The following is a 17,024-nucleotide window of genomic DNA, read 5'->3' as shown; positions in this document are numbered from 1 at the left end:
GCCGAGGGTGGCGAAGCACTCTCACTGTTCCTTATGATTCCCTTGATCGGTCTAAATCGGGAGCTTTCACTATAACTCATGAAATAATTTCCTAAAGGATTGGCGCTGGATCTCAGTCTCAATTTTCTGTAAGAAAAAAAATAAATAAATAAAAACTATTGTGCCAGCTTTGTCTGTCCGTCCGCCCTCAGATCTCAAAAACCAGTGAGGCTAGAGCGCTGCAAATTGTATGATGATCATCATCCACCCGCCAATCATCAAACGAACAAATTGCAGCCCTGTAACCTCAATAGTTTTTATCTTAGTGAAGGTTAAACTTAGCCATAATCGTACGTCTAGCAGCGCTTTAGGTACCACCAACATAGGCCACCACCAGACCGTAGCAGAAAAAAATATTTGTTTGTGATTGATTCTACTTTCAAATAATTTTCGCGGCCACGCAATGACGTCATAACGTGATATATTTTTGTGGGAAAGAAATGCCCACTTGAAGCCTTCTTATTCTGTTTTTTTCCATCTGTCCACCCACCTGTGGTGTTTGCGTATGGTAACACTGCGTCCCAGGCTTTAGATAGTTACGCTATGTGTAAGTTTTAGGTAAATAAAAGTTTATCTTGGTGTACATTTGCAACTGAAAAGTGTTTTAATAATTTACTGTATGCGAATTACACCGTTAATATTCGAAATAGGATATTATTATTGTTGTTGAATGTAAACTGAATGCAACTATCTAAAGCCCGGGACGCAGTGTTACCATACGCAAACACCACAGGCCGGTGGACAGATGGAAAAAAACAGAGCATAGTAACACCAATCGGGATTGTCGTCCATCGCACCGACTGCAACATAATGAACCTTGACGAAAGCTTTTTGTTTTTAAAGAGGAGCATTTGTGTGTCATTCTATAAAGTTAGGATCCTGCTCGCGAGACCCATTTTTCGTCATATTCTTCGGCGCCCAGATGATCTCACTTATGTTTAGCAAACGCAGTTGGGTTTCCAGCGCTGCTGCCAGGATATTGTGGGACCTTATGCGGGGGTGTGTGTCCAAAGGGGGAACATTTTAGTTGAGAGAGCTGCATCATTAAAAATGGCTCGTGGATGCACTTAACTAACATATTTCTTGATTGTTATATTTTCTGTCTTCAGCAGCTATAATTCTGCAATCATTTTCTACTCTTATCTTCTTATTTGCTATGGTCGCTCATTTTCAGGAGATATAGGCAGTCTGTTCCGCGATAACCTTCCAACTTGGCACAGGACAACAGCAAATTCAGCAGCAACAGCAGCAACCATATAATTTTAACGTCACTTGAATAAGTTCCTGTACAATACGAGGACCATCCGAAACTTCAGAAAGCTATTGAGTATTTGGTGACCCCGTAAAAGCAGCGCCATTGAACGAGATCGTCTCATGTTTTGATGTCGGCCTAGTACCGAAGGGGCCGTCTCCCCCACCCTCCAAATTTCTGGAAGTCCATATTTTCTGTGACTATCCTTTTTATTGTCATTAAACATTAACATCATTCTTTAGTAGTAGGAAATACAAGAGTGATAATAGGAATATGATATATACCTATATATGCAATGACATTTAGTAGAAGAAAAGGTCCAGTTTTGGGAAAAGCGACCCACACCGCCATAAAAAAAAAAACTCTGGGTACTGACCTGAAAGTCAGTCTTTGGTAGTTCCTTGTGGTTATGACTAAGACCTGAAGATCATTCCTTTTTAATAAGTCTTGTAAATGTAACGACAGTTGAAGCAGAAAGATTAATGGAGAAATCTTGATCTCACATTTAAAGTAGAAGTCTTTGTCCACCAAGTCTGAGGATAGACTTCGGCAAAACGAGAACGCGCGTGATTAGTTTCGGTGTTTTGCCTGACCGTTTAGCAAAAGGCTTCGTGGACGCGTCTGTAGCCATAGTCCTGACAAAAAAAAAAAAAAAAAAAAGACAAATGATTTCTGTAGTGTACCGAAGCATCATTCTTAACTCCATCTATTCCTTCCCCAATGCTCAAAATGTATGTCAACCATTTGACGCTCTCAGTAGCGGAAGGATGTCCACGTTTAATGCTCCTGGCTTTCCCAGAAAATGCAATGTGCTGAATGCAGTCTAAGAATCTCCAAAGGAAGCGAGGGATCTCTAGAGTCTAGACTGCCCCCATGACTCACTCAACGCAACGAAAACGTTAATCGCCGTTTTCACTCTCGCAACTGCTCATTCTAACGCAAGCTTCTCTTTCAGTCTAGAAACGTCTACATCAATGACCTATCAAAAAATCCTCCACACTGTACTACCCTTATCAGTTTTATGATGGACCCATCAACTATTTTTAATGCAACAACAGCAATGAAAGCTGGGCTGCTTAGGTGCGGTCGGTCATCGGATATGACCTCAACGTTATTGGCGCTTCTGCTCTCGGGACCTCCACCAGATCTTGCAACACTTTAGGAGACTAGTGGCAGTGACGGGAACTTGAACTCTGAAATCTATTTAGCTGATGGATTCGGGGCTGATGTACATTGGAAGTCCAAATGCATTACTGAAAATTTGAATGTCATTAGATAATAAACACATATCTTAAATACAGTCTATCTACTCGTGAAATAGGTTTTATTTATTATTTCTGTTACATTCTTACTCTCGCCGCACGGGACATTCATCGAGCATGCAGAAGCAACAGACCCGATACGAACAGATGACTGTTCCTAACAGTGCAAAAGTCGAATTAACATAAGTTTCATATCCTTCGTTGCTCGCGGTAACAGGAGACGAAATATTTAAAAGGCTAAAAATCGTCATCCATCTTGACCTTAGTCTGAAGACATCTTTTCTTTGTAAGTTTTCCTTACCAATTCTAAAAGTAAGCCGTCGCCAGTATGTTGCAGAAATGATTTTTGTAACTGTTTAAAAGTGTAATTTAAAATATCTAGCTACATATACTAAATACTTAAGTATCAATGTATATAAATACTTTGGAAAAAGTATCCTCCAAATATTTAATGCTTGCCTCCAAATAGCAGGGTGGGAGGGCATGGGTCATAGTGAGGTAAAAAAAATGGAATATACATACATATATATATATGTATATATATATATATATATATATATATATATATATATATATATATATATACATAGTATTTTACATATATATATATATATATATATATATATATCATATATATTATATATATATATATAATATATATATATAACACCATTAACTATCTGCGTAGCAGCATACAGATGAGAGGGATTGTTCATGTCAACAGACTGAAAGTGATAGTAGGAGAATTACAATGGCTGCATAACGTTAACTAACTCACGCGTTGGTGGGATTAGTTTGATAAAGAAAGCGACGGCAGGGAAGGGAGAGAGAGAGAGATATCTGATAGGAGTTATGTCCCTTTGGTGTAGTGTGTTGTATATATATATATATATATATATATATATATATATATATATATATATATATATATATATGTATATATTCCATATTTGTAATTATATGTTTAATATGTATTATATAAAATATATATATGTATATATATATGTAAATATATATATATATATATATATATATATATATATATATATATATATATATATACAAATATACATGTAAATATAAAAATCTATGCACACATATATACGTACACACACACATATATGTATATATGTGTGTGTACGTATATATGTGTACATAGATTTTTATATATACGTATATATATATATATATGTATTATATGTATATTATATATATATATATGTATATATATATATATATATATATATATATATATATATATATATGTATGTGTGTGTGTGTGTGTGTGTGTGTGTGTGTGTGTGTGTGTGTGACGAAAATATCTTCTGCTGATATAGTCTTCACTTCTAAGATTTTTTATACACATAATCTACACACACACACACACATGTATATATATATATATATATATATATATATATATATATATATATAAAATATACATATATTTATACATATATATATTTATATATATACACATATATATATATATATATATATATGATATATATATATATATATATATATATAAATATATATATATATATATACATTTATATCGAGGATATTTATCTGTATATAATATATATATATATATATATATATATATATATATATATATATATATATCTGTATATATATACCTATAAATATTATTGTAAATATATGTGATATATATATATATATATATCTATAGATATATATATGTATATGTATATATCATATAATATCAATTATATATATATAAATTGGTAGATAGATATACAATATATACATACATAATATGTATGCATATATATATTTATATACAAGTATATATATTTATTGATATATATTTTTATGCATATATATCTACACATATATTTGTTTATATATATATTATATAATTTTTATATATCACATATTTGAAAAAATTAATATATATATATATTATAAAAACTTTCATATACATTATATAATATAATTGAAACATTATATAATATAATTGAAAAATATCATATTAGTGAACGCTATATCAGCAGAGGACATTATTATCTCACATACGCACACATGCACACACACAAAAATACACACACACACAAACACACACACACACACACACACACACACATATATATATATATATATATATATATATTTATATATTTATATATATATATATATATATATATATATTAATATGTATTTTATGTATGTAATGTAATGTATGTATGTATGTATGTATGAGTAAAAATGTCCCTTGTTGATATAATGTTCAGTTCTAAGATTTTTCATCGACTACGATTACAGAAGGATTACTGAGGAGAGGGGGGTTGGGCAATGTCCCAGGGGGTCGGGGAGGACGGAGTGCGTACGTTTGTGTGTGTGTGTTTTCGAGACGTCCTCCTGCCTATATATACCGAGAGCCATACAGAGAGTTGCCCAGTTGCTGAGTTGCCTCTCTTGCTAAGCTGGTCGTAGTGCCCCGCCAAATCTCGTTAGTAGCAGACGTGCTGTCGTATCTCTGTCCTGACCCACTTACAGATCTTTTCAAAAATAACCTCCTCTATTGGATAGTCTTTTGAATCACTTTATAAATTATTCCCATTCACCGAAAGACGTTCCTTAACTCCTTATTTTTTATATAATTTCAATTTTCCATTTCGATTTTGAGGTCATAACAGCTTGAATTATTACTTTTTTAGTCGAGTAGTTAAATGTTCGTGAGCGTCCCCGTGGACTAACTAAGTCACTGCACACCTGTAGACTATCTATCGCCTTTTCCCTTTCTGCTTTGAACAGCTCCCCACCGCCCGAGGCGCCTCCATACTGTAGTAGTAGTAGTAGTACTAGACGGGGAAGCTTAGCAGCAGCAGCAGTCTGCACAAGTAGCAACACCAAAGAGCAAGATGGGCAAGATAAAGGACATGCGCGACTACATCGGCACCAGCGAGCTCAAGGAGTACGGCTCCCTCGGAAAGGCCCTCGTGGCAGAATTCCTGGGCACCATGATCCTCGTCTTCGTCGGCTGCGGAAGCTGCATCGGAGGATGGACAGACGACTACGCCCCCTCGAAGGTGCAGATCGCCTTCGCCTTCGGCGTCACCGTCGCCACAGTGGCTCAGGTAAGACGCCTCAGTTTCTCCTGCCCAGTTCAGGCCTTCCTCTTTCCCTCCTCATTTCCTCCATCTCGAAAGAAAGACAGGGAAGATGCTAGTGGCTGCTTTATGCCATGAGAATAAAAATCTAACGATTATTGTAGGTACAACATCCGGTATAAGCACACAAGCAAACAAACACACACACACACACACACACACACACACACACACACACATATATATATATATTCGTGGTCAGGTCGGCAAGGTGACCTCGTCGTGATGATGGTATCGCGGGTTCGTTTCTCGCTACCGGACATCATGATTTCTTCAAATTTCTTTGAAGCTGGATCTCGAGGCTTTGTAGTGACAAGCGTACCCAAAAAAAAGAGCAAAGAATTTGAGAAGTTAAGAGGGCATTGTGGCTGTTACAGTTTCACACACACACACACACACACACACACATATATATATGCATTCTTCGGATGCAGGAAAAGAAAAATCTAAATCTGGCTCCGGTCTCTCATTTGTCGAAATGTCGACAAAACCCTCAGAGGGAAAACATCCAAGAGAAGACTCATTCTTCCTTTCATCATTGGCAATTTCGGGGTACTTTACGAGGTCGAAAGGCAGCTCAGAGCAGATTATATCGTCGTTATCAGAGAACTGATAGTGACTGTAATCGTGATGTTGAGCGCTGTTTTCACTCATAGAGTCGTTGCTGAAAGGCCATCTTGAATAACGCACATATTATCATTATCATTATTATCATCAGTGAACGAAGTCCACACAGAGGCGCCTGTAAAACGCCAAGCTTCTTTTAAGCCTTTAATGGATCATCTTAAAGATTAAACTACTCACCTTGAATGTTACGCAATCGCCATTGAGAAAAACGGATTATTAGAATAATAAAGGCTAATCTCACCCCAGCCCCAGGGGCCGTTAGTGGTCATTTTAGCACTGTCGTGATACTATTTCATTTGTAAAAGCTTTAACCAATGCTTAACTGAAGAAACGGGCACCTGTCCACTTTAGCAGCTGATCACATCTATACTAGTTCTCAGCGAATGTAAAGTTTCGGAAGAAGAAGGAATAGCAATGTGTTTTTCGCTTAGTTGAAACATGGTCGTGGAGATGAGGGGATGCCCCCTGAAAAACAGTCCAAAGTAGAGAAAATGGCTTGTTATTATTATTATTATTATTATTATTAGTACTTCCTTTTGAGAAATCAAGAATAACTTTCTGCATACGCTACATTTCTCTAAATCCCGGCAAAAATAATCTAATTACTAATATGATTTCTGTTATTATTTTCTCGGATATTAAAAATGACTCCACCTGCGCTTCTGTAGCTATTATAATCATACGCAATGATCCAACATTCCCATAAGGCAAGATCGAACGACTTCCTTCTGATTATTCAGCTTTTAGAATGTGAAGAAACAGAACTGGAACAATGTCCAAATGAAAACTGTGTATGGATGTCACTGATCAGGGATCAGCCAACATTGAAAACCCCCAAACCAATGAGACAAAGATGTCGCCAAGTGAGGTCGACGCGTGACCTATCTTCGAATCTGCATTGATCTCCCCATTTAATTGTTATTCAGAGACCTTTTGTCTCGTCATTCGTAGTTTCTTTACTTCAGCTTCTCAGGTCTCAGCGAAGAGAGACCTTATACTCGCGTGCGTTGGTATCAGGTGCAATGAAACAGGTGTGCCAACACTTGTCGCGGACTTTCGAAGCGGCACACACTTGTCGATATTCATAAATGCAGATGTACCGAAGCAAGGCCAATCACGCTGCAATCAACAGCCTTCTCTTTCTAGCATTTCAAATAGATATGTTCAAGGCTGACGGCTTTATCAGAACGCACACGTGTCTTTAGTACCCCAAAATGCAACGTCATCTGTTTGGTTTAGAAATGAATTCACAAAAGCCAAGATTGAATTTTAATCGTGAATAAGAATCGGCTGATGACCTACATTCCTGAGGTGGGCGAAAAATTGTACACATTCTCTTTCATAAATTAACTTGTTATGATACACCGCATAAATTCTTGCTACCACGTACGATCAGTGATGACGCGATGACACCGAGTGCTGCTTTTTTTAATTTATTTTTTTAATCATCTCAGTGCAAAAACTTAATACGTGGTTTCAATGACGCCTATTTGATTTTGTCGCCAGGGGTTTGTTTGTGCTTTCTAACGCGTGGTTGTCTTCGTGAAATACAAGGCAAAGCGCTCGCTCCTTTGCTATCTTTTTTTTGTCATAAGTTAGGTTGAAAGGCAATATTTAGTTGTTCCTCACCGCCTGATTGCTCGCAAGCACGAGAAGAACAAGACTTGGTCTTTCTTCTTTGACTTCGGATCCGAAATGCTAGACTTTGTGCGCTTGCGCGTTGCCAGGTGGGGGTGATGGATGAAAGCCATTGATGGGTAAGGGAGGAAATCTCATACAATATGGGTGAAAAGATCGGGGCAGATCCATTTCCCTTCTGTGGTTATATTAAGTCTGGTTTTTAGGCTCCAAACCTATTTGTTTCGATTGCTTGAGTGCCCAAAATAGCACTTTATTTTTATTCAGAGACACATCCGCCAAAACAAGTGTTTACAATATAGATTGAAAGAAAATAGAAGCGATCCGAGGAAGAGGTCCAAAGCTTCATAGGGACCCTTTTGGCCATCTTTTATCTTTTATCTTTAATTCTGATGGACAGTTGTCATTGCATTGCCATACAGTAGGTGCCATTCTGGCCTTTCTCAAAATCTTTTTCAATCTAATTTAATATGAGATTTTATATCTAATATTTACGATTGAAATCTAAATAGTCCGTCCTTTACTGCAGCTTTAAAATTTCATTCAAAGGTAATCAAGGTTTAGTCGCGTGCGGTACGACGCTTCAGTATCCCTAAACGATTGATTGTCGGGAAAAAAGAAAAAGGAAAAAAAAAGAGGCAGATGCAAACACAGAACTTAGAGTTAATTAGGTAATGAATATCTCAGATGAAGCACAAGTATCAGGGTTTAATTGATAACATCTCAAACTGTCCGGCCTCTTAAGTGGCCTTTGATGGGAAACGATGTTACAGAAATCCACGATGTCGTTCGATTTTTCTCCTGTGTTCAGTTTTATTTCGTGTAATGATGATAAGTGCTGTCAGTCAGTCTTCAAAACGACCCTCTACCATATGATCGTCTAGAGATTTACATTCGAACGCACACACACACACACACACACACAGAGAGAGAGAGAGAGAGAGAGAGAGAGAAGAGAGAGAGAGAGAGAGAGTTACACCAAAGCAAATCTGATAGGTAAAGCAGTATGTCAAAAGTAACATGGCTGAATTTCACATAGGACCTAACTGCCGTCAGTGAAAAAGTCCGCCGTTTCAACCATTGCTTCTCCTGGCATTTGGACCAGACAGGGTATTACGTAGGTGTTCCCTTTCGTCTGGAAAGATAATAGTAAAAAATTTCGAGGGACAGAATGTCAAAACCAGAAGAGAAAAACTGACAAAGTGAATGTGGTTCATTACATCAGAAGTCAACATTTTATCTTGCATGGGGAGAAGGGTTGACTGCGATCCTGATTTCGTCAGGACTGTGTATAACGGAAATAAATTATTATTGTTCCTGTTAGCTAAGTACAATATGTTTGATATCACGCACGAACCAACTCAAAGAAATGTAGAGTCGAACCCTGGTCAGGGTGGGTGCATTTATCATATGGTAATAATAATTCCATTTGGTGATATGCTATTCCTATGATATCCTGTATCCAGCATAAAGAATTAAAAGGGAATTCATCCGTAAAAGTATTAAAATTTCATGTCTGATGTTAGTGACAAATTATTAAACACGTATACATAAAATACAATGTGTACCCATGTTTTGATTATTTAAAGTGTGTAACACTTCAAGAACTGCTGTCATCAAGTCCGGGGTCAACATCTCTCACAATTGGTCCTTATGAAACGAAGGTCATTTGGTTCAAGGGTCGGAACGACGCGTAGCGTTTCCAGGGTGGGGCTCTTGCTGAATTGAAGCGCTTTTTGAGTGGTAGTTCGGGGCTCAGTAGTTTACAAGCATTCGCAACGCACGCTTATATAGGCGCATATACTTATCACGAGTCTCTCTCTCTCTCTCTCTCTCTCGTTATCGTGCTCTCACCAACTATCACGCCAAAAGCCACGAGATGCGGTTCATAGGCGAGCACTTACAAGCGCCGTAAACCTGCCATCTTGAAAGACAATAAGGAAAGCGAACGGGAGAACCCTTTAGAAGTCGTTTAACTTGAGAAGTGGGAGGTCAGACCGATGTTCGGACCCACTCCAAACCGTTGAACGGAGCACCAGAAGGGAGGACACAAAACTAACATAAAGAGCCACTTGAACGCGCCTGTTGATTACATCCTTTTTGGCAGTCCCTCGATACAAGACCTCGCGTGAACGCTGCATCCTGCCTCCTGGCATCACCCTTTTCCTTCCTTTTTCTTTGCTTGGAACTGATGCTTTCGGGGTCTGATCTCGGTCGCAGCTTCATTTCGAAATGAAGAACTTCAAGTCGCAAGTCTTCCTTCAAAAACGATTTGTTTTTTTACAGGCTACTTCTACGTTTACTGAGGATCTTCCATGATGTCTAAAGATCTATAGAACTCTTTTATGGTTCTGAAAGATTTAAAAGAAGAAAATTAAAACATATTCAAAATAAGCGAACACTTTGTCACTAATGTTTCATACTGTTTATTTTCCTCGATTGCGTGGTATGTGAAGCGTGTTGTTGGCTTAAATAGTACCGTCATTAATAACTTAAAATTTGTTTGTGGATGATGTTTACAACTTTGATTAAGAGGCATCTGGCGCCTGTAAATGGCCGTGAATGATTACACTGGATTATTTTACGCTCATTCAGTTCAATAGGGGCTGATTACAGTTTAACGACTCCACCCACACTAATTTGGATAAAAATTTTGGACGTAGATGAACAACTTTATAAATAACGAATGAACATAACGATGAAGGAAAAGAAAGATCCTCCTAAATACTGAAATGTAAGTCTAAAAGGCAACATCCTCCCTGCAGATGACTGGAAGTATTCCCTGCGCTTTTTAACCCTCGTGTTCTACGTCTCTACGACACTTAAATAACCCACAGGATGTGCCAGTTGTTAGGCTTCATCCTCAGATTTATGAACGCCCTCCCTAAGGGATGATTCCTTGGGGGAAAGACGGAGCTGCGGAGACGCCGATTTATTTTGATCACAAATGATGCCAGACAGATCAAGCGGAATGGGATTTCAGCTGTTTCCAGCGATTGGTCCTCGTTGATTCTTTCAGCAAAACAAAGTCGACATATTTGTAGGAGAAGAACAAAGAAAACCAAACCAGAAACTAAGAATCGATTTTCAGAACGCATCGTCTTTTTTAAAAGATGAATATTAAAACATTCTTGCATAGTTATCGAAAAATGTTACTGGAATGATCTCCTATCCAGTCGTCGAATGCAAAACGCAAAATACAAAATTTCATCAGAGATATACCAAAAGTTGTTACGGATTCAATTTTTTTAGTTGTAGGTTTTACAATGGACAAAACTCCAAACATTGTTTCACAGAATAAGAGCAGAATTTTGTTTGTTAACCAGAGCGCTCAATTCTCGAGCAGTCACTGTATACACTGCTCGTGAAACAGACCTTCCTCTCGCATGTATGAAGTTATAGGTCATGTTAATTTTCTGGTCAATTATGCCGTGAAGGCGGATTGCTGGTCACGTCTCGATGTCACATCAGTGGCGATTGTTTTGTCGAACAGGACACGGCGTCAAAATATTTTTCGGAAACGTCTGTTCTCACTTGATTGGTGGTACCTGAATTCTTGAGGCTTTCCAATGATTTGCTGGCTCAGTGCAAGCGGTGTTATGCCAAGAATCCGAAAGCAGAATGCTCTCGGGGGTTGCAGGGTTCATAACGATGAGTGGAAGTTCACAGGTGCTGCAGATGTCAAGTTTTCCCGTCATCAAAGGACGGCGGGACGGTCTGTCAGTAGCCATGAGACCTCACAAAAGTGATAACCATTTTATTGATACAACACTACTATTCTTCACTGTGTCCTTTATGCCAATGACTTCTTTAAACTTTCCCCTACTTTTAACACAATTTCCACCTTCATAATTTCACTTTGTTATGTCACGCTGTCCTTGAGATCTTTATAATTCATTTTGAATACCTCTGGACGGTTTTCCTCTCGTTCTGGAAATGTAAATCTGGCGATCTAACCCAAATTCTGATACATTTTTACCTATTCAGTTCTCTTTAAGACCCTCTCACTTCTTTCTATTAGTTCTACTCGTATTTGTTACACATGTATTCATATTTTGTCCCTTTCCTCTAGGTTAAAATTACCTTTTATTTTCTCTTTCTTTTCTGTCTTGTTATGATCAATTATGACTGCCTTATCTGCCGTCAACATTTCAGTCATCAGCTTCGTCATTCATGAACTCTGTACGAACACCTCATATAAGCCATTACTCGAAAGACATTTCTAAAACTTCATTTCTTACACTAAGCGACACGAACACAAATCGACCAAATCAACGTTTCCATTCTTTGGCATTTTCCTTTGCATCCAAGTCGCCCAGCACAACGCCCCATCTTGAGCCTCGGTTTTCAAAAGGAGTCAAGGACACACACACGCATACATTAATATATAATATATATATAATATATATATATAATAATATATATATATATATATATACATATATATATATATATATATATATATATATATATATAATATATGTATATATATATATATATATATAATATATATGTGTGTGTGTGTGTGTGTGTGTGTGTGTGTATGTGTGTGTGTTCTATGTTTGTATGTGTGTGTACACGAGCGCGCGCCTTTGTAACGTTTTGTTTTTCTAAAGTAATCTCTTACGTCTATTCAGAGACGTTAAAAGTGAAAAGTGTAGCGTTTTTATTCATGGCGCATTGCTCAGAAATGTTTCATTTTCTTTTCATGTATGAAATCACGCTTTGCTATTAAATCTTCCATAGCCAAACGACGTTGTTAGATACTACATAACGTTTCCTTAATGCTGATGATAATGATAAAAGGAGAGAAGAGAGAGAGAGAAGAGAGAGAGAGAGAGAGAGAGAGAGAGAGAGAGAGTTTATTTAATCATAACATTTCGGGTATTGTCTGCCGTGACTTGTCGTACAAAGCAAATGGAGCCAAACCCTTTTATTCCATTAAAACCAATATGCAAACAGTTCCGTCAACCAATTGAACCAGGTTATGACGACTCGACAGAGGGAGGAAGGGCGGATGGCGGGGGAGGAGGAGGAGGAGGAGGAGGAGGAGAGAAAGGAGAAAATGAGAAGGAGGAGGATGTTGGAGGGCGGGGATGGAGGAGGAGGTTTCTTGCGCGAGGAGGAGGAGGAGGGGAAGGAAGAAGGAGAAGGAGGAGGAGGTGGAGGCGATGGAAGAAATGGATAGGAAAATCAGTATTAGCAGTAGGAGGAGGGAGAGGAAGCGGAGTAGTAGGCGTAGGATGGGGAGAACGGAAGACGCTGGAGACGATGGAAAATGGAGCCTGTAGTATGCGGGTCATAATCGAGTTTTGATAGGTGCTGATGACGACCTTTTCTTCTCTCCCGCTCCCACTTCTCACAACAATCCTTTATAACAAATCAGGCGACAAGAGAAAATCATATCTCGAGGCAAACTTTGCAACAGAGCGCTCAATTTTTTGCCGCCAAATGAATTCTCCTGCGCGGTATCCGAAGTGGAAAGAATTCCAGAGTAACAGGACAAGATTAACCATTTGGTAGACGCAAGGCAATGTATCACACAATAACGTAAAGATGAGCAACCCTGTTGCTTGATTCTGTTCCTTTTAACCTTCTCAAAGAATAATGACTTAACAGGTATGGAAGGATGTGCTAAATGAAATATATTGACCATATATGAAGAGCCTTTTCAATAAGGCTCCATTGACCACTTTACGGAGATTATTGATAGCAAAAAAAAAAAAACTCATTTTTCATAGTCTCATTAATTAACTTTTCATAAGTGCACAATCAACTCTCTTCTGAAGTACAGCTTTACCTTTGATAACTGACTTATTTCATTATCTCTCTCTCTCTCTCTCTCTCTCTCTCCTCTTGTAGTTCGCATCTTCCATCAATTTAAAAAAAAAAAAAGTTCTGTTTGACAGAACTTCCCTGATTATGTGCTAAGGGCATGACGTGTTGGCAATTAACGCAAATACCCTTATGATTAATACTTCTTAAGGAGTGTGTCTTTTTTATGCTGATGTCTTTTTTATGTTTACTTTAGGTTAATTCGTTACGTGAATTTCAGCCTTCATTTCGAATGTCATTATATACATACATACATAAACGCACACATATACATACATGCATACAAACATACATACATAATATATATGTGTGTGTATAGGACTATGTGTATATATATATATAGATATATATATATATATATATATATATATATATATATATTATATATATATATATATATATAATTAAAATTATTATATATGCAGAAGATTTTAGACCCCTAGTTCTCAGAAAGTGCTTTGCTTTGGGAAGAGGTTATCAGCCGCCTTCCCTTCCCCATACTGGATGCGACCGAACAAAGTCGACAGTGTACCTAAATCACAGCAAAGGTGATCAAAGGTACAATAGGGTGAAATAGAATGGGTCGAGCCCAAAGCGATGCGGTTCGCACTGGGATCGAAGCCGGGACCTTTTGCTGGCGAGAGGAACGTCTTGATTCACTGAGTCACAAGAACCCATAATTACGGTAGTTTAAATGAGGCATCCTGATGACGCTTCTAATTACAAGGAGCTTCAGTATTTTTAGATTCATTCACTGATCGCCAATCAAGAAATAGTGGGACGATAAATTGATACAGAGAGAGAGAGAGAGAGAGAGAGAGAGAGAGAGAGAGAGAGAGAGAGAGAGATTCCTACCAAGGCTTACTGTCAAACTGTTAAACGCTCTCATTTGCAGTCTTTCTGATAATGATGGTCGTCTGAAAAAGGTTGTAAGTCTACTTGGAAGCGCTGAGCACACGTCTGCCTTTTTATGTTGTTTCTGGTAACGACAAAACAGCGGCTGTGTGTGTGTGCTGAAGTAGTGAGGATGACGATTACGTATTTTTGCAATAGAGGATAACATTCCACTCCCATAGAATTTGCTATGATTTTTTTCTCACAAAGTAGTTAGTTGCAATAGGCATACGTTCAGATGACCTTCTTGATAGTCATTATGTCTTAAAGTTCTTATCCAGTCTGATTAGCCACAGCAAGAAGAACAATCGAAGAAGGCATTTAGTTTGATTACGTCCTTCAATGTCTGAACAAATAGTAAGTCACCATGTGGACCATTTACGGAGGAAAAAACAAATCAGTGATATAAAAGCCCTCGTATGGAATGAATCAAGGCGAAGCTATAACATCTGTGGGCTGAAAGAACCTTTTTGGCCCTGAATCAGCAGCAAAATGGTGAATTAGGATAAGAAAGAAATATAACAGTCATAAATAGGATTGCGGTTGGATGTATGGGTGATTATGATGACATTAACTAAAAGAGTTATCAAAAGAATGCCTTATCAATATATCTCTGAACCTGAGGCTGCTGATTATAAAGCCTGATCGATGACAGAAGGTCTGGGGTCAATGAGAGAAGGGAGGGAGCGCACCGATCTACACTGAAACTGATAAGTCTGAGAAAGGACTCATAAAAGACAGTTAGACTTCCATGGAGAAATCAGTGCAATTCCAACGTTTAGCGGTGAAGGGAAAGTTACCATAACTAAACTGAGCAATCTCAATTATGGGCCTCTATATTTTTTTGGTCAAATTTCCTGTACTATCGCCTATAGATTTTGAACCTCAAGAATTATGACAAGCTCTATACACACACACAACACACACACACACACACACACACACACCATATATATATATATACATATATGAGCCCAAAAAAACGGCAAAAATATAGATAGAAAGTAAATACTATATTTCAGAGACTACTGAAGCGAGAGACAGCAGTCTCTGAAATATAGTACTTACTTTCTATATTTGGTGTTTTTATGGGCTCCTTTCATTAGATGGGAATCTTTTGTAACAGAAAATTTTTACCAGTCATATATATATATATATATATATATATATATATATATATATATATATATATAATATATATATATAATATACCAACACACACTATATATACAAAATATACCATGTAAATTAACCATGTTTATATATATATATATATATATATATATATATATATATATATATATATATGTACATATATATTCTTTTCTTTAGATTATTGGTTAGTCTTCTGTTATTTTTCGAGTTATGGACATACTCTTGAAAGTGAATGTGAATAATAATAATAATAATAATAATAATAATAATAATAATAATAATAATAATAATAATAATAATGTAATAATAATAATAATACATTAAATGGTAAAGTAAGCCTATAGAGGGTTGTCTGTGTGCTGCCAAGGATATTATTCATGGACGTAAATATCTATGTATTTGATACACTATCTACAAGATGGCGTTTATGGCGTGTATGTTTATGCTTCATATTAGTGTTAAGACGAAATACGACTCACTGAGACTAGGAGCGGAGATGGCTCCTCAAGCAAGTCGTTTCAGCCACTAATGAAGCCACTTGAAAACGGGAGGAGCCACTATTATGTATAGCCGGGACAGTGACTACTCTCCAGTCGTCAATTAAACTTGGGTTGCTGCTTGAGGCAGCCCTTAGCCCTCTCCTTTGAAGGAAGACTGTGTGTGTCTACGTCGTAGGGCCAATTACACTAATTATTATCTAGCGCGGATGACCAGGATGACTTTGCGCCAGGAGTGTAGCACGGGACTCCAACGGTGCGGGGAGGAAAACCGTTTGGTTATTCAGCATGCAACCTTTGATTAGACAGACTGGAAATTATTTATGGCTCAAATATAACAATGATCACACACATAAACACAGAGACACAAACACACATACATATGTATGTGTTTGTGTGCATGCAGTTGCTCTATTAATATGTTAATGCCATATTATGCAACATTGACAGAAGAACAGTCCTTAATAGAATCATTTTCTTGGCTGATGTGATCTATAATGCAATGTGGTATTCTAAGGAATACGGTGATTTATATATTTTTTAATCTATAAACTTGTCCTGGGGTCCTCCACACGCGCAGACACATGAGCAGAATACGTATTTTCAGGCGACGTTTAGTTTTTGCGGCAGATTTTCTTTCTAGAGAAAATGGAACGGCGGTTTTATGCGGCGCCTCCCGCCCCTCATT

General features: G+C 37.5%; 1 protein-coding gene across 1 annotated transcript in view; it reads left to right on the top strand.

Annotated features, from left to right (window-relative positions):
* The first annotated feature begins 4,970 nt into the window (after positions 1 to 4,970).
* Positions 4,971 to 17,024, top strand: part of LOC135213653 (aquaporin AQPAe.a-like) — a 38,587-nt gene continuing 26,533 nt past the window's right edge. Inside the window, exons 1-2 of the mRNA XM_064247695.1 lie at positions 4,971 to 5,029; positions 5,335 to 5,657. Coding sequence (XP_064103765.1) covers positions 5,442 to 5,657 — 216 coding nt within the window. The 5' untranslated portion in view covers positions 4,971 to 5,029; positions 5,335 to 5,441. The remainder of the gene's footprint in view (positions 5,030 to 5,334; positions 5,658 to 17,024) is intronic.

This window comes from Macrobrachium nipponense, chromosome 43 (genome assembly GCF_015104395.2).
Source record: "Macrobrachium nipponense isolate FS-2020 chromosome 43, ASM1510439v2, whole genome shotgun sequence".
Lineage (NCBI taxonomy): Eukaryota > Metazoa > Arthropoda > Malacostraca > Decapoda > Palaemonidae > Macrobrachium > Macrobrachium nipponense.
The sequence above is the reverse complement of the archived record's forward strand: the minus strand, read 5'-3'. Positions and strand labels throughout refer to the sequence as shown.